This window comes from Vulpes vulpes, chromosome 5 (assembly GCF_048418805.1).
Source record: "Vulpes vulpes isolate BD-2025 chromosome 5, VulVul3, whole genome shotgun sequence".
Lineage (NCBI taxonomy): Eukaryota > Metazoa > Chordata > Mammalia > Carnivora > Canidae > Vulpes > Vulpes vulpes.
Window position 1 is genome coordinate 126,154,091 of NC_132784.1, and position 19,270 is coordinate 126,173,360.

At 47.2% G+C, this 19,270-nt stretch overlaps 1 protein-coding gene across 2 annotated transcripts in view; it reads left to right on the forward strand.

Moving 5' to 3' along the window:
* Positions 1-910: 910 nt before the first annotated feature.
* The window catches only part of CDHR3 (cadherin related family member 3), a 59,666-nt gene continuing 41,306 nt past the window's right edge, over positions 911-19,270 (forward strand). Inside the window, exons 1-4 of one of the 2 annotated variants that reach the window (XM_072759947.1) lie at positions 911-1,016; positions 10,108-10,310; positions 14,970-15,135; positions 18,177-18,274. In XM_072759947.1, coding sequence (XP_072616048.1) covers positions 971-1,016; positions 10,108-10,310; positions 14,970-15,135; positions 18,177-18,274 — 513 coding nt within the window. In that variant the 5' untranslated portion in view covers positions 911-970. The remainder of the gene's footprint in view (positions 1,017-10,107; positions 10,311-14,969; positions 15,136-18,176; positions 18,275-19,270) is intronic. The other variant, XM_072759946.1, reaches the window with a different exon arrangement.

Consider the following 19,270-nt stretch of genomic DNA (forward strand, 5'->3'; position numbering starts at 1 on the left):
GTCTCAACTCTGAGCCCGGCTCAGCAATTCAGGGCAGCAGAAAAGACGAGATGCCTGGCTACAGGGTGCTTGAGACCATCACGGATGTTTATGCTTATGTCCAGCTTTTGGTTTCGTTTTTTAAAGATTTTATGTATTTATTGAGAAAGAGAGAGAGTACAAGCAGGGGGAGAAGCAGAGGAAGTGGGAGAAGCAGGGCAGCCCCCGTGGCTCAGTGGTTTAGCACCGCCTTCAGTCCAGGGCCTAATCTCTGCCTCTCTCTCTCTCTCTGCATCTCTCATGGATAAATAAGTAAAATCTTTAAAAAAAAAAAAAAAGAGGGAGAAGCAGACCCTCCACTGAACAGAGGGCCTGATGCAGGGCTCGATCTCAGGACCCCAGGATCATGACCTGAGCTGAAGTCAGACACATCTGACTGAACCACCCAGGTGGCCCTTATGTCCAGCTTTTAGCACCATCTCCATGCCTCTGCTTTCTTTGCTCTTGTGGGCTTTTTTTTTTTTAAGATTTATTTATTTATTTATTTATTTATTTATTTATTTATTTATGATAGACATAGAGAGAGAGAGAGAGAGGCAGAGACACAGGAGGAGGGAGAAGCAGGCTTCATGCCGGGAGCCGGACACGGGACTCCATCCCGGGACTCCAGGATCGCGCCCTGGGCCAAAGGCAGGGGCTAAACTGCTGAGCCACCCAGGGATCCCCTCTTGTGGGCTTTTAAGATGGACTCTGAGCTCCCCCGGGGCTGGCTGGTTGGCCTCTTGGGTACCACGAGGTCACAGAAGCAGGTAATCAAAGAACAGTCCTGTGGTGTTTGGAGTCTCCCTGTGTTACCACCAAAGCCTCTGTTTGATTTCTCTCGTGGCAACAAAACCAGGAGCGGAAGCTGAGTGGCATAAACTCAGGGTGTCAGGCAGGATTCAGCTACTGGGTGATACACTGGAAGTGCGGACACAGGTGACTCTCGGAGATGCAGGGAGCAGTTTTTCTCCTGGTTCTCCTGGGTGCCATATCAGGTAGGCGCTCCATTTGTCACCACGCTTGGCTTAGTTACGGTCACTGAGTGATAACGTCCCCCAGGAGGGACTCGCATCTGGGAGGTCTTCGTCAACCGTGGGCTTATCAGCACTGGTGACTGAGGTGACACAGCAGTAGGGAGCCCCAGGGGGCTGGGCAGGGGAGCTTTGGAGAAGAGAGGTGCCGAACAAAGCCAACGCCTAGTCTCTGGTCTTCGTGTAGACTTCACTTTCTCTCCCCGTTGACTGGCCTGGGCCAGAAGTCCTTCCAAGGTGGAAGGTTGGGAAGATGATTTTCAGGGCAGAGCTCGTGTGTGTGTCAAATCAGTCTTTGTGGGGATCCTGGCTTTTCTCTGGAGCCTCCTGGAGGCAACTTGAAGGTGGCAAGTCATCCTGTGGGAAAGCCGAGGCATCAAGGGGTGATTGTCTTAATCTTGAGCCAAGGAAAGGTCTTCTGATAGAACCAAAGAGTCAACCTAATGCTTCTCATACTCCTTATTTCTTAAGGCAAGAGCTTGAAGAATCTTGGGCGATCCTTTTAATGTCGTCAACTTGGATCATGGAAATTGAGCTTTTTAAATCCAATCTTCTTTTTGAATAGGTAGTATATACATAATGTGTGGAATTCAATCACATTAAATTTGCAGATGAATGTAGGGATAATTTACATATTTGATGAGTTATATAGTAACGCACTTGGCGGAGTGTCTGGTACGTGGTAAATGCTAAGTAAACGTTGGTGATTATTATTACATATGACATTGAGCTTTCCTGGTCAACAGTTCTTTTTTTTTTTTTTTAAGATTTTATTTATTTATTCATGAGAGACACAGAGAGAGAGGCAGAGACACAGGCAGAGGGGGAAGCAGGCTCCCTGCAGGGAGCCCGACGTGGGACTCCATCCTGGGTCTCCAGGATCACGCCCTGGGCGGAAGGCAGGCGCTAAACCGCTGCGCCCCCCGGGCTGCCCAACAGTTCTAGATACTGTTGCAAGTCTTTGTTTTCCTCCTGAGGATTTTAGGATTTCCTTCACGGAGATCTTGCACATTCTCATTGCGTTTATTACCAGTTCTTTTTTTTACTTTTTCTGTATTTGTGAATAGAATCTTCTCTTCCCTTGTCTGTTTTAATTGATTGTCACACAATGGGTGGAAGTCTACTAATGACTTCTCTCTTGATTTGTCATGGTTTTTCAGATGACTCTCATGCATTTTCCAGGTTTGAAAATAACCAACATTTTTACTTTTCCTTGCCTATTTTTCTGTCTTGTATTTCTTTTCCTTATCTAATTACCAGGCCTGTACCTTCAGGCTGTTGTTGAACAACGATAAGAGTGTACACTCTTGTCTTATTCCCCATTAAGCATGATGTTAACTTCTGGTGTGAAACAGAAATGTTTTCTATGGTAAGGAGATAACTTTTTTTTCAGGTATTTATTTCCGAATCACAGTGGATTTCTAATGCCTTTCCCAGAAGGGACCTGACCGTTTAATTTCCCCCTTCGATCTGCTAATAACATAAATAAATGACTGGGTTTCCTAATACTAAGCCCTCTTTAATCTTCGGCTTTTCTACTTGGCAGAGAGCGGGAGTTGTTGGGAATGTGATGTCGGATTTTGTGCAGTTCAGACTCTCCCTTGAAGGAAACCTTTGAGATTTCCCGAAACAGAGGCTTTTACGACCACAATCATTTGAGCAGAGAGGTGACATTTGTTGCTATTGGGGGAAGAGTGAAGTTAGGAAGAACCCAGTGTCTCACACTGAAGATTATCATTTGGAACTTTATCATCAGACGTGTTAAAGTGACAGATCACAAGGGTTTGCAAGAAATATTTGAAATTCCTTGTCAAAACCACACTCCCATCCCTCCATCTCCAAAAGGCCACGCACTTGTTCCCTGCTTTGGCTTCCACAGGGCAAATCCTAGTTTTTTGAAGGTCTGCTGTGATGCAGTGTTTCCCTCTCATCTTCTTTTGTGAGTCTGAGAAGCTGATTCTTATCCTGGCTCTCAAACACAGAGTCACATAGCATCACAAGGGAGGCGTGGTGGCCACACTGGTAGCTGCTTTCGGGCTGTTGGAAACAGGCAGCACCATAATAATCTCAAAGGAACACACTCCAGTATCCTCTTTCTTCTCATTTGATCTAAAGCTTCTACATTCTTTGACACCCAAGTCAAGCCCCACCTCCCCCACGGAGCCTCCCTGGATTGCCCAAACTCCTGGTGGGTGCTCTTCCCACTGCACCCCAGAGCTCCTCTTGCTTATATATGGAATATATGCCAAAGTTCTTTTACGGTGCCCTACACAAAATAAGTGCTTAACAACAGGCAGCATGAGTTATTCTAGAATTCATCTGTTATGTGTCTGTTGTGTTTCCTCAAGGGGAATGTTGGCCCTGCAGTAACAGGTTTTGTTTCCTTTATTGCTTGGTGGTCCCCACATGCCATACATATATATGGGATCCAATAAATATTTGTTGTTTTTATTGATCATCATTCCTTTTTGGGTCTTTTTTTCCCTCACATTTACAGATACCCTTCCAAATGCAGAGATTTAGATCTAACGTCTCCTTAGATTGGCATTTAAATTAGTTTCTGTCCTTCCCATCTCCTATTAAGATGAGAGAAATGCAACTGTTTCTCTTCAGGACGCTACAGATGCTAGAGTCTCAATCCCACAATGGCTTATAAAGGGAGCCCCAGGAGAACACAAGCTAGACAAATCTCCCAAGCACACGGGTAGAAGAGTTGAGATAAAATAGTCTTTCGGTTCCATCAGTACCACAGGACTACACATCATTCCTGAAGCTGGAGGACTTAGCAAGGGCTCCTTGAAATATTTAAATCCAGTGCTCGCTGACATTATCTGCATTTTGAGAAAGTTCCTCCAGCGAAGTCACTTTTGTATTACTCTCTTGGAAATGAAAAATGCCAGGGTGTCTAATGAAAGAAGGGTTCCTTGGTAGCTGGAAGATCCACATGAAACTGAATGCGGTACCAGCCCTGGGTTTTCTCCACTGAGCACCAGGCAGGAGGCTAACTCAAGTCTCTCCAGGAAGACCCTCTGCCCCAAGCTTGCCATTGCGCCTGGCCCTCTGCTAAACAATGTCAGGAAATCAAAAAGAGGCCCAAGACTCCATGTCTCAGGCTCTTGGAGGAGCTAAGTGCAACCCTTTCTTATCCACGCTCTCCTTGTTTGAAAAGCCAGGAAGATGAAGTCCATCTCCGGAAAGTCTTCCCATTGGCTAATTAATCCTGTATACAGGGTCCAATGTCCATTGCAAAAGGTTTCTACTTTTTCTGTAATGTCACTTTCCCATTCAATGTCAACCTCAGAAAAGGAAAAGGTGTCCCTCCTCTTAGCTCTCTCCCCAACCCCTTGCCCATGGCAATCTTGTTGTCTTCCTCTCTCCAGCTCAAGCACCCAGTCTCTAGAATTCCATCCGTATTTCCACTTCTATGGAGCTGGAGGAGGTTTGCAAGAAACCACCTCTCTCTAGACCAGCACTGAAGTGTTACCCCCAAGAGAAACACATCTTTCTCCTGCTACTTATGACCTAGTAGAATGTACAGAATCACAAGTAGAGTCACCATCTTTTCTTCTGTGTCCTACTAAGGGCTCCCTGCTGATAGCCTTGCCTGGAATGGATCAGCCCTCCCCTCCAAAGAAAGTGTGAGAGCATGGCATCCAGGGAAGTACACATCATGTACATTAAAGGCATAGGAAGATACTGCAAATATTGAAACCACACTCTATAATGTTTCATGGTTTACCAAGTATATGCATTTTCAGTATATGGTATCTGTGCTGTGAGAGTGAATGCTAGCAGGCCTGAAACTAGCCCGAGTTGCTTTGCTGAAGTTCCTACAGGGAACTGACTTCTGGTCAAGGCAAGAAGCATGCTGATTAACAGCGCTGCTTTGGAGCTGTGAGTCCTGGGAATTTTGGAGTGGTCTGTATGGGCCTGTGAGCACCGTTCGTGGAGAGCAGCGAGATTAATGATTTGCACCTGGCTTGGGAGGCTCTGCTGCGGAGGCTGGTTACATAACAAGATGGTGCCTACATGACCAGCAAAATATAAAAATGTCCAGCAGAGACTCTATTTTGGGTTCCCTGGTTGCGAGGTATTCGTGGCTGTGTTGGTGATTTCTGATCCCTGCAAGTGCATTCTGTTAAGGCCCTTAGAGAAAAGAGGATGCTGGAAGCTGGCCCCTGGCCTCTCTGGTCCTCATGCTGTGAGGCAGCCTTCAGCTGTGGTGCATACTCTAATGTTGTTGCTATCCTGCCTCCTTGATCGGTAGTAAACCATGGATTGGTAAGCTTTTCCTTTGGGTCCTGGGTGTCTTCTTTAGCAACTGAGCTCTGTTGAATGGCCACTGGTAGGGTGGCACCACGGCCCTGAGAGATGGAGCTGACAGAGGGTCCAGGGAAGTTAAGGGACCAGCCCAGGGTCATACAGTCAAGTGGTGAGAGAGCTCAAGCTTGAAGCAAGAGCTCTGATTGCAAATCCTGTGCTCTTCTCACAGCATTCCCCGATCTCTCTCACTGTCATTTGTATTAGTTACTGGAGAGAATGAAAAGGTATTTATCAAGTGACAGTCTTGGGCAAGGACTGCCTTCTGTGTTGAAGTCACACTGTAAGTCAGAGCAGCCGCATCGCTAGAGGGAGAAGGCGGTATCACCCATGCTTCCTGAACAACACCACTTGGTGTCAAAGGCCCAGGGTGGCCAACTTCTTCCCCCACAACCGAGGCTGAAGAGGCCTTAATTATTCCAACACAGGCTCCCGGGGTGGGGGTGGGGGGCGGTCTTTTGGTCCATTTCTGGCAAGGCAGTGATTTTGCTCATTTTGAAACAAGTGAGCCCATCGTGCATCCAGATCTCCATGGCAAGCAAGATGTTTCCATGGGCTCGGTGACTGATAATAAATCTTCTGCATGCTCTTTCTTTTGCAAAGTGTACGCTTCAAGCAATTCTAATTTGATCCTTAATTAAGATGCATGTGTAAGTCAAATTCCATTAAAGCCTCTTTCTTGGTCTCCAGCACTCAGACCACCAAAGAAAGTTTGTAAGGCCATCTTTGGAAGGCAAGGGTGTCGCGTCTTAGAGCCATTCCCTGGCTTCTAACCTTCCCTCTGCCACTGATTAGCTGAGTACCTTTGGGCACCTCCCCCAAACTGATCTGTATAATGAATGGGTTGAGCATGTGGTGAATTTCGTGTCTTATTAAATGCTCTCTTTTTAGGGAAGGGACCGTAGCCACTGGTTACTATTATTACTATGCTATTAGTTACTAATATTACTATTAATATTGCTACTACTACTTTTTTAGTAGCAAAAGAGCCAGAGGAACGGAGGAACGGATTGTGGAACTAAGAGTCGGGAGATCCCAGCTTGACTACCTTTCTTACCAGTATCCCTGGAGTGTCTGCCACAAAGTTTTTAGGATTTCATGGCACACCCCTGGTGCATGCCACCTTGCCCTAGGAACAGAGGCCACCAGATGCGGTCCAGGACATCTCCAGCAAGAATGTCAGCAGAGGGCTGCTTGGGTGGCTCCTTTGGTTAGCGTCCAACTCTTGATCTCAGCTCTGGTCTTGATCTCAGAGTTGTGAGTCAAGCCCCTGAGTCTGCTTAAAAGAGAGAGAGAGAGAGAGAGAGAGAGAATAAGAGAGAGAAGAATGCCAGCAGATAGGGCATATCCAAGGATATGGCTTTAGTCATACATGAAACAGGCAGTCTCCAACACAATTTGCTTGAGGGGCACTAAATATATCCACTTCTGCCTTCAACATATCTTCCTCGCTGCCATACAAAATATGACCATTCAAGGAGGGCTATGAAAAGATCTATAAATATAAGGAGGCAGGGTGGAGCCGTGCAAAGAGCCCTGTCCTTGGAGTTAGATGCCTTGGACTGGAAGGCTAGTTCTTTCACAGAATTAGTTTCCAGAACCCAGGGCTTATCGGAGTTAAAATGAACACAGCGAGATCAATGGACACACTATCAGCAGAGAAAACTAGGAGATATCAGTGGGCGATATTTGAAGAACACGGCTTGGCTAGCCTTCTCGGTTCATCGAAGGAGACACACCCTGGTTGGTGGCCAGGGCAAGCTGCCTGTTCAGGGTGAGGTTGCAGAAAGCCTCTCACACCCAAGCTCACGTCAAGCTAATACTGCAGCACGCTTCCTTATGTTATTCCCCAAACAGCCTCTCACAGATAGCATCACCACCACCTAATATCTGGGGGGAGGGGCCAATTTCTCACCAGACCCCAGCACCATCTGGCTACCATGTTACCCAGTCGTAAGACAGCCACGAGATGTTCCATGTGCACGGTCACCTAGACTGTCTGTAGTAGGTATGTCCTGTCAGCTAGAGGACCCAGATGCCAAGAGCCAGGCCGACCACAGCCCATCAGTGAGTGTGCAACCTCAGGAGTGTAAAATGGTGATGGAACTCAGGATTGTGTTCACAATGGCTGCGATCTGGCAGTAAAGCCACACAACGCCTGGCGAGTAGGTGCTCAGTAAATGCAAGTGGTTACTTGTTTGGGCCTGTTCGTTTTGGCTGGACACTACCTAACCGCAGGTGATTCTTGAGAAAAACCAAGTGAGTTCTGTATTTGCTTAAATATGAGCAGAGGCTTCCTTCCTCCTTGACTGGAGGGGCCCAAGTCACGGGTGAGTGGGAGGGGACAAGAGAAGGTGGGGGTTTCCTTGAAGTTACCAACCTTCCATTTTGCTTATGACTGTCCTTGTCTTGTTGAACAGAGAGGAAACAGTCTGGTGAACAGCTCATGGGGGCCCTGGTGACTTCCGGTTATGGGAAAAGAGGGCGTGGGGGAATTATGCCTAAGAAAACCCCAAGCACCGAAGCAGTTGATTAATATGTTCATTTAAAAAAAAACTATTTGGGGGAACTTTTTTTTTTTTGCCTCTATTTAGCTTACTATTTGGCTCCCAATTTTTATCACAAGATTGCTATAATATTAAAGTCAATTTTAATGGATTAAAAAATCTATTCATATCCTTGTCACCCTAAACCTCAGCTGCTTTGTTATTTCTGAGCCCTTGCTATGTCCTTGTCCATAAAACAGGATTATTCTGGGAGCAAAAATAACTTATGCATAATGTACTTTAGTCTCTAAACTACATAAGATGATTTTAGATTTGTGAAGCTCGTATCAATGCATTTATGTTTCAATTTTTCTTACATTCGCATCTACTTCTCTACATCTTCTCCTCCCAATTTTTTAAAAGATTTTATTTATTTATTCATAAGAGACACACACAGAGAGAGAGAGAGAGAGACAGAGAGAGAGAGGCAGAGACACAGGCAGAGGGAGAAGCAGGCTTCATGCAGGGAGCCCGACGTAGGACTTGATCCCAGGTCTCCAGGATCAGGCCCTGAGCTGAAGGCAGCGCTTAACCACTAAGTCACCCGGGCTGCCCATCTCCCCCAAATTTGAAATAAAAACATTGTCTTACAAAAAAGCCAGCATTTTCCCATGGCTTGTTTGTTTCTAGAAGTTCCACACCTTCTGGGAGGACAGATCCTTTTCTTTACCCCTGTACCTCTTCCCATTCCAAGTGGCTTGTTCCCCAGGGGCTAATGGTGGCCAAGATCAGGAAACCTGCTAAGAAGTAGGACTTCAGTATAAATTTTGATTTTGTTACTTATTATTCTTCACTTCAGTTTCCTCATCTGTAAAATGGTGCCACTGATACCTCTCTGAGAGAGTTGTTTTGGGGAGTAAACGAGAGAAAAGATTTTACATGATGCACTTATTTGGAACATTGGCTGAGTGGTCATTGCGCTGCCTTCATAGAGCTGCCATACTAAACTACCACAAAATGGATGGCTTAAAGCAAAAGAAATTTATTCTCTCATAGTTCAGGAGATCAGAGGTCTGAAGCCAAGGCACTGACAGGGTTGGTTTTTCTCTAGAAACTCCGAGGGAGGTCTGTTCTACACGTGTTTCCTAGCTTTTGGTGGTTGCTTGATGATCCTTGGCTTCTAGTTGCATCACTTCTACTTCTGCCTCTATCATAACTTGGCTCTCTTCCTCCTGTGTCTCTGTGTCCTGTCCTCTTCTTATAGGGACACCATTTGGTGGATTAGGGCCCACCCTAATTCGGAATGACCTCCTTTTAATCAATTCATCTGCAAAGATTCTATTTCCAAATAAGGTACCTTCTCAGGTTCTGACTGAACATGGATTTTTTTTGGAGGGGGGATGTGGGAGGGGGGACACTTTTCACCTCCCTAGGGTAACCATCACTATGGAAGCATGAAAGAACATAACCTGTTACTCTTCTCTGTATAAGCAAAATCTTGGAAAGTTATCAAGGAGACCTAAGAGTGTCCCAAGGCTTTCCTGGAAGAAACATACTTTCTCTTAAATTATGAAACTCCTGCCTGAAATGCAGCCCGAGGCAATGCACATGACTTCCCTGAGTCTCTCGTTTCCTTCTCTGTGAAATGGGAATTAATCTATCAATCAAGATGTACTGATGAACCCTCTAACTGATGCCCCCAGCATTCCATAATGACAAACAATTGTCCTCGGGATTACTTACAGGTGTGGGGAGATCTACCATGATTCTGGAGCTTGCCTGTCATGCACACTTAGGTTTTGATGAGCTCTGAATCAAATTCCAACACAGACGAGGAAAATAAACTCTTGTAAATTACCCGGGCCTTGTAAGACAGGATGTCACGGCCAGACTAGGTCCTTCAAGTGGATGTCTGCCTCCTAAAAGCATCACATTCGTCTTTCCCTTGCTCCTCACAAAGGCTGCAAGGAAAGAGAAGGAGTGGCAGGAGACAAGAGAAAAGCAGCAGCCTTATTTACAGAATGACAGAAGCAGATTTCATGGTTGTTGTTGGTGGTTGTTTTCTTGGTTCCCAGAAGATCTCCCATTTCCATTTCCAGTCCTTCGTGAGGGTATTTGTTCTTGGGGAGTGACCAGCTTCCAGCGGCACTCCGAGCTACAGGTTGAAGCCCTAGACCAAGCTGTTAAGTCCTTGTTCCCAGCACAAGCCTTCATGTTCATGTCATTTTGCATCCTTTTTAAACCCACAGGGAGAGAAGCGCTACACCTAATCCACTTGCCTGCTACAAGCAGCGTGGCCGAGAATTCTCCACCTGAGACTCCAGTGCACAAGTTTTCTGTGAACTTATCAGCCTCGCTGTCACCCGTGACTGCAGGGTTGCCCCTGATTATCAACACAAGCCCCCTCACTGACGCCTTCAAGGTGAACTCGCTGTCAGGCTTGGATTTTGAGGCAAGAGTGGCTTCCTTGGGAACTGTCCACAGAGCGGGGTCCTGAAGAAGAGGGCGGTCGGGATCCCAGATCAGTGACCATTTCCTCCCCTTTCCATGGCTCACTCTCCCCTCTAGTAAGACCCAGGAGGCCTGTCTGGGGCAATCCCAGAGCCCTCTGGGCTAGAGGCCCCTAAACACTCTGAACCTTCCTTCTTCGCTTAATCCAGCACAAGGAGCAATATGTTCAGTTTGTTACAAATACAAGTCTTGTTTCTTATTGCCAACCGCCCTCCCATGCCCTCAGGAGTTAGCTGTGTGGTGACAATACCCAAGTCCTTTGGGTGGCATAGTTTGGGCATTGGTCCCCTCAAAAGCCAGACTCTAATGAATGTGTGCCTGGTGATTCTGCTTTTCTCAAAATCTGTGATTTTTTCAGAAGGAAATCTATGAAGAGACTTATTTAACATGAGAAAACACCTCTTTCATTAAAATACAAGCTTTCACGTCCAGCCACGCTGTGCAAGTGCTTCCTCTTGCACAATTCCGACCCAGGCGTTCACCTTCAGGAGCCACGCTGCCCCCGCTCTCTTTCCTACTTCATCATTTGAGTTTTTTCCAAAGTTGGTGCTTCTCCTTAAGTAGGACAAACACACCTGCATGTTTTCCACTGGAATCTTCAGAGCCCCTTCTAGGGACACCTTTAGGGTCCAGGTATCTGCACCTCCCCCACCCCTGCGCTTTGCTCAGTTGGCATAGGAACCTCTGGCAGTTATCATTAGCTCTGACTTGGGTCCTGCCTGCCATTGCCCCGGGGTTCTGGTGGGACCCAGTGGGCTCAGGCTGCTTGGTCGAGGCTCTGTGGCCTTCTTGAGGTACATACTAGGGGCTCTTAAGCACAGCTGATCGTTAGAGTCCTGAGGGGAGCCCCCCAAAGGTGTGCATATATCTGGGCTCCAGAGCAGACCTTTAGAACCCATGATGTGTGGGCAGAGCTCAGGCGTACAGTATTCTCAGCACCCCTAGGGGCAGGTTCTTTGGTATGTAAGGAGCACACTTTCAGACAGGCTGTACTTCAGCATCCAGGTTACAACCCCAGATGCTGGTTCTGTGACCCACCTGCCCTATCTACCTGGCCCTGGACCTCTGGCTCGTCCTCCACAGCTGCTGGTCATCTGGTCCTAGAAGCCCTGCCAACTGCTTGCACTTGTGCAGCATGTCGTATATGCCGGACACTGTTGAACGTGCTTCACCTGTGTTTACTTTTATACTATTCAAACAATCCAATGATTTTACTTATATTACTATCCCCTTTTCATAGGTGGAAGAAACTGTAGCAGAATTTGTTAAATAACTTGCCCTGGATCACGCAGCTACCTGTAACTGAAACCCAGGCCGTCTGACTTCAGACCTCTATTTTTGTAAACAGCTTCACTGAGATATATTTTTGTACAACATGCAATTCACCCATTTAAAATGTACAATTTGGTGGTTTTTACTGTGTTCACAGACCATCACCACCATCTAATTTTAGAACACTTTTCCTGTTCCCCCTGGTCTCTGACACCCACTGATCTCCTTTCTGCTTTTAATAAATTTGCCTATTCGGAGCATCGTGTATGGATTCACACTGTATCTGGTCTTTAATGACTGCCTAGTTTCCTTTAAGCTGGATCAGCACTTCGTTCCTTTTCATGGCTGAATAATTTCCCACCGTATGGACAGACCACAATTTATCTATCCATTCAGTTCAGCTGCTGGCAAATATCGAGCTTGTTCCCCTTTGAGAACTCTCACCCTCAGCCTCTAGATTTTACTGCCTTTGATGATGACGGCAATCATGCAGCATCAGGTGTGCGGGGATCCCATTGAGCATTCCCATCCCGATCTCTGGTTACTCCTGACACTGACTCTACCACCACTGAAAACCCTTTATTCTTATTTTTGAGCTAAGATCACAGAGAGACAGCAAGGTTAGCTTATTTGTCCAAGGTCACATCACCGTAAGAGATGAAATAAGAACTTAACGCAGGTTTTCTGATGGCCAGTCCTGGGCTCTTTCTCCCACATTGCTGTGCACATCTGTTGCTGGTTTGGTGAGGCCTCAGAATCAGGTGAAAGGACCTGCCCTTTCCATGTTTGGTGCGATCCAAACAGGGCTGACAGTCAAGGAAGAGTTCCATCCTGTTTCTGACTTCTAGAAATGGTGGCTTGTGTTCAGCGCACTGTTCCAGGCCTGGCGCTTCCTGGACCCTGTGTTGGTCCTAGGATAGGTCACATATTCACCAGTCCTGAAGCTGTTCTGAAGCATTAATTGCTTCTCCCCAGAAACTACCCAAGGGCATCAATTACTCTGTCCAAAACGATCCCATCCTTTAACCCAAAATTCTCATAAGGGCTACTTCTGCTGCCATCCCGTGCTAGAACCTGACTCCTCCCTGGGCGACTTCACACTCTGCAGGAGAAGGCTAGTAATGAGGTTTTCGGGTCTCTGGCCCGGAGGTCTGAGGTTGTGCGGAGGCCCACACCTGCCCTTCTTTCTCTTGCCACTATTCCCTTACCCATTGTCACCAGCATGGTGGGTCTGGCAAATTTGCTCAGCCTTGACCAGGACAACCTCAGACTCAACATACCTGAAACCAAGCACTGTCTTCCACCAAAACTTTGCAGCCAGATTGCCTGCAACCAAATGGAGCCTCCACACTCCCAGCTGTGACCTTTGGAGTGCCTTCCCCTCCCTGGCCTAGTCTCCATCCGCCTGAGGTGGGATGTTTTACCAACCTGTGGTTGTTGCGATGATTTAACAAGGTAACTCGACAAAATGGCTTGGCAAGAGCCTGGCACACAGACAATAAATGCCGGTAACAGCAGCAAAACCAACTTGCTTATTTGTGTTGACAGCAACTCAGTTCCTTTGACTCTGAGATGTAACATTTTTGGACTCTTTTTTGACTGCATGATTTCCTTCCTCTAGAGTATTAGCGCTAGTTCCCCAGATGAAGGGGCTGTTAATAGGTAATACTGTAGTAAAGGAGTCATTCAAGCTTGGGGTTCAGGAGAGGGCTCCAGGCTTAGCAGGAAGCAAGGGTCTAAATCAGGAAATACAGTGGATTATCTTGACAGAGGGGATGCTCTGCTGGACATACATTCACTGAACAGTTTCTGGCTCTTTAATGTTAATGAAAGTCAGCATTTGCTGAGTGCATGCTCAGTGCCAAAGAGTGGTCAAAGTATTCCATGGAATCTTCACATCAACCTTCTAAAGTAGGTGCTAATATTATCCCCATTTTACAGATGGGGAAATTGAGGCACAAAGGGTTAAGTAATGGGAAGGCTGGGCTTTAAAGCCAGTTAGCCTGGCTCCAGAGTCTATGCTCTTACCCCTGTGTTATGCTGCTCTCACCTGCCACATGCCAAGCATGGAGATTGGTGATCTCCACATATGTGGGTGCCTGGCTGACCCTGCTCACTGGTGGAGATGAGACTACCTCATTTTCTCTCTCAGCCCTCCCCCACACTTTCTCCCTCCACCACATGCACTCATTCCCATCCATGGCTCCCTTCTCTCAACCGAGATCTTGCACAGCCTCTTCCACGAAGCCTTCCCCGACTACACAGACCTCACAATGAACTTTGCCCCCAGTTCTCCACACTACTCTGATCTAGCTCTTTGTTATAATGGTCTGTATTATACTCCAGCTGTTTAACTAGGGCAAGGGGAATTTACCTAATTATAATCATGTGGAAACAAAATCAGGGAAAGGTAAAGGACTTTCCCAAGGTCACACCAAAGTTCAGCTGGGACACTAAGTTCTCATCACGACGGGACCCTGAATGCCTGCCTGGCCCCAATTGTATGCATAAGCAATAGGTTCCATTAGTGTAATTAAGACATTTATGAAACTTAGTCCTTGATGCTCTGGGCACTCCGTGGTCTAAGCTGGTGACAGGAGTGTGCATGGAGACAGGAGAGGTCCCAGGTTGGCCTCCAGTTAGCCTCAGCAGGACCCTGCCACCCTGGACCGCCCAGGTTCCTGCTGATGAATCTTGATGACGTTTCTCTGGCCTTGGTTCTTAGTGTCCCTCTCACATCTCCAAAACACTTAGAGAGCAGAGAACAGGTTCCCACTAGTGGAATGTGTGGAAACGCACAAAAACACTTGAAGAGACTGTTGATATAAATATATATTGTTCCTTATTTCTGCAGACATATCCTTCCCTTATTCATTCTTGGACGTGGCCTTGGGAAAATTAGCACAGAGCGCCGGGTCATGATGTGACTTAACAGCAATCCCAGGAAAGCGTGGTGTCTTATTCTTAAAGACTAGCAAATCCAACTACATTCAGGGTGGCTAAAGGACTTGTCTAGGTGCCTACCCCAAGTAGTGACAGGGTTTTAATTCCTGGCTTTTCATCTCCAGTCGATGGAACCAGGATGTCGCCTAAATATTTTTTCTTTCCTCTGAAAAGCAGCATCACACGCAGGAGTCCCTTTAGTGAAGTGTCATGGGGCTTATGTGGGAAAGACTAAAGCAAAACAACCGGTTCCTCTGACAGTGAGGGAAAGACGGTTTCCAGGATGCTGGTTGCTTCCTCCCTAGTAACATCCCTTTGCAAAACGCATGCATACAAAACAGATCTCCTTTCACATGGTTACTAAGAATTCTGCATTTGCTTTTAGGTTGTCACCACTGGGAAGGAAGAACTAGACTTTGAAACCGGACCAAACATATTTGATTTGCAGATTTATGTTAAGGATGGCGTCGGTGTCACTGACCTACAGATCCTGACCGTGCAGGTAACAGACGTGAACGAGCCACCTCAGTTTCAAGGCAATTTGGCAAAAGGTAAGATACGCTGGGGGGTGCATCGCTGGACGGGGGGACCCTGGGGAACAGAGCAAAACAGAAAAGTAAGTAAAGGAGCAGCTGTTTCCCTGGAAAAGGCAGCTGCTTGATGAACAGGGAATAAATGAAATGTCCTCCAGCACAGGACTCCCAGTAATGATGCCCAACAATTTACAAAGCCCCTCACCTCCGTGGTTTCTCTCGGGTCTCTCAGTCCTGGGGGAGGGGGAACTGAAGCTCAGGAGTGGATCATTCTGGAGTGAGGCTGGGCAGAGCCCATCAGAGGCTCATCCCTGTGAGCTGCCGCCGGTCATTGACTGACCTGTTCCTTCTCCCCCACAGACCCCTGGAGGGCAGTGTGTGACTGGGGTCTGCTGCAGAGCAGGGACAATACAAAGGACGGGGGCACAGGGTGGATCATTTCCTGCATGATCTCTCCCAGGCTCATGACGTTGAACGCCATCCACACTGTCAACTTCCAAGTCTGTCATCTTAGCCCAGCTTCTCTGAACTCTTGACTCAGATACCCAGCTGCCTTGTCCCACGTCTCCATCTGCTGTGTCTAACAGGCACGTGGGACATTGTGAGGTGCTGTGTGGAATGCCCCCAGGTCACCCAAGTGTTAGAGTTGGTTGCCAGTGGAGCCAACCACGTGATTAGAAAGTTAGAACTTTTAGTCCCAACTTCACACCTCAGCCTACCTCCTCCGAGGCGAGGAGGGTAGAGATTGAGCTCAATCGCCAACGGCCAGTAATGTAAGCAATCATGCCTATGTAATCAAGCCTCCATAAATACCCAAAAAGATGGAGTTTGGAGAGCCTCCAGGTTGGTGAACAGCCTCTCTCTTCTGGGACAGTGATGTGCCCAGAGACCATAGAAGCTCTGGGCTCCTTTCCCCATATCATGCCCTATGCATCTCTTACATCTATCTGTTCCGGAGTTAGATCCTTTTGTAATACACTGGTAATCTTGTAAGTAAAATATTTCCCTGAATTCTGTGATCCCCTCTATCAAATTCCTTGAACCCGAAGAGGGGATGGTGGGAAACGCAGATTTCTAGTTCGTGGGTCAGATGCGCAGGTGACAGCCTGAACTTGAAATTGGCATCTGAAGTGGGGGTTGGGGTGTCTCGTGGGGTGAGTCCTTGGTTGGTGGAATCTGAATGCTATCTTTGGGTAGATAGTATCAGATTTGAGTTGAATTGCAGAACCGCAGGTGTCAGAGGATTGCAGGGAAAGTCCCCCACACATTGGAATTGGTGTCAGCACATGACATCTCAAACTCAACACACCCTCAGATCAAATTCTTGACTTCCACTCCACCCCTGGCCCCATCATCCTCTCCCCTAATCTCTTTCTCCTGTCATTCCCATTTTGGCTAATGGCACCTCCACCCTTCCAGTTGCTTGATCCCAAACTTCAAAGTCAGCCTTGACTCCTCTTTCTTTCTTTCTTTCTTTCTTTCTTTCTTTCTTTCTTTCTTTCTTTTTTGACTCCTCTGTCTTTCATACCCAACATCAAATCTATGAGGAAATCTTGCCACTGCCAAGTCTGAGCAGTCTGACTGCTCCCTGGCATCTCTATCACTACCACCATGGTGCAAGTCACTAGTCATGTATCATCTGAATTATTGCGATAGGGGGTTAACTGGCCCTGCCCTGTCAGTCTGTTCTCCGCATAGCAGCCAGAAGGATGCTGTTGAATATCAGTCCAATCAAGGCACTCCTCGGCTCAAAACCCCACAAGAACATTCCATCTCCTTCAAGAGGAGAGCCAGAGTCTCCTTGAGGTACCATCAAATAAAAAAAAAAAAATGGTACCATCAAATCTGTTCAAGTCCACTCCAACCCGTACTGTGTTCTCTTCTGCGTACTTCCGTCTCCTCCTCTATGGCAGTCCTGGCCTCCTCACCAGGCTGTGAACACCTCCCCCCGCCCCACACACCACCCTCAATGGCATCTTTGCATTTGCTCTTTGCCCCTTTCCCCTATGTCTACGGTCCTCATTTCTTTAAGAATCTAGACTCAAGTGTCATGGACCTTCCACAGCCGCTCCATTTAACACTGTAACCCAACCCACAACACTCAATTCCCTGATTTTCTCCATGACGTTGCACAGTAAAATTCACATATTTTGCTCATTTATTGTATTGTCTCTATCTTCCCCTCTAATGCAAGGTCCTTGAGAGCAGGGTTTTGTGTTTGGAGAACCACTAAGTGCCCCCAGTGCATAGATAGATCAGTGTCTGGTACACAGTGAGAATTCAGTAAACATTGTTTTGATGAAAGCAGGAGCAGTGATAAAGGTGAGTGAGGGCTGGAGCTCAGACGTAGGATGGAATGGGATGGAATGTTTATGCACTTACCCCCTCCCCAGCTGAGACAGCCTCGTAACTTTCCCGAGCCTGTTTCCCCATTTGTAAAGTGGAGGTAATTACGATGCCTACTTACATGGGGATGATGACGATAGAGGAGAAAACATAAGCCGTCAGCACAGTGCCTCCAAGGAGTGAGCTGATGTGCACTCCTCAGCCCTCTCGAGGAAGGATTGGCTCTGGGAGAGAGATGCCAGAGTGGAGCGTGGGGGCCCCTTGGGCAGGGCCGGTGGTGTCAAGTGGCTGGTCCCCTCTGGCTGCCCAGAACTCTGAAGTAGATGAAGACAATTTCTGGTCCCCTTCCTGAGCCTCGGTGGCCCTCTCCCTTTATTCTGCTGTAAGTCATTTCTGCTGAGATGCTCAGTGACCTTGGTTCAGTTTTGGGGGAATTTGTACCTAAAAGTAAATCATGGAGATGGAGCAGCCTCACATGGAGGCTCCTCCCCTACATCACTTCTCCGTGGGAGGGAAACTTGGGAAGATGTGATGCCAGCGGCCACTTGTTCCCATAAGTGGCTTGTTCATGCCTTTATTCACGCATCCCTCCTTCCCACGTTGCCAGTGCTTGGTTCTCTTTGCTTCTCTGTGTACAGCCGTCCTGACTCTGTAATTCCTCATTTGCTTTATCTGATAAAATGTTTCTTATTCCACTTTGGATGCTGATATAGGTCTAGACCTCTACATAGTGGAAGGAGCAGACCCGGGATTCATTTATCAGGTTGAGGCCTTCGATCCAGAAGACACAAGCCGAAACATACCTCTGAGTGTAAGTCTCCTGGATAAACAAGGTGGGCTTCTCCACACAGGAGCCTGGGGCCTCTGCTGGGGGCGTGGGCAGTGGGAGGGGAGGGATAGACTCTCCACCACCATGGCACACAGTACGGGGGATGTCCGAATGGGTAAGGGATAGACACCCCAGGTTAGACTCATGGCTCTGTGTGATCTTGGACAAATTCTTAACCTCTCTCTGAGATCCAATTTCTTCATCTATAAAATGGAAGAATAATAGCACGTACACAGCTGGGGGATTGTAAGTATTAGATAACGCCCGTAAAGCCACTTAGCACCGTGTCTGGCATATTGGAATGGCTCAGGATTTTTAAATTCTAAGGTGATAAAAATCCAGCAATATTCTTTTAAAAGTAAGCAAAAAAATGTGTACCCCCAAAGGCCGGCATTAACACTTCCTTTTCAAGAGATGGAGTCAAGCTGCTTGGAGCCAAGCTTTTAAAAAAAAAAAAAAAGTTAAAAGAGAGTCCCAGAAATTCCAAAGAAAAGAGGGAACCCCCCCCAGAGAAAAACCAGAGACTAGATCCTGGACCGTTCCCTCTCCATTCAGTCTGAGGCAGCTGATCTCTCTTCCTTTAAATCCATTTCCTGCATGCAGCTCTCAAAGGAGCTCTTGTAACCACGACCCCTCAGGCGAAGGAGCCTTTCAGTTTGTCCCTGGGCTGGGAGGCCCTGGCTCCTAGCTGCGTCCCCCGAAGTGGCCCAGACACCCTGCAGCTGGGCAGCCCAGGCTGGAGAGAAAAACCGAAGCTCACATCAGCCAGCCAACTAACCTTGAAGCAGGCATCACTCCTGCAAATCGTGCCTTACGGAAGCGAGTACTTGAAATATGACACTCAGCGAATTGGTAACACCAGGAGGCTGTTTCTGCTGTTCGCTGCTTGATTTGCAGCTTCAACAGAGCTACTTTTTCTAACAGGAGGAAGTGAGCCTTGGAAATAACCTCCAGGACCCATAGAATATGGTCTGCAGG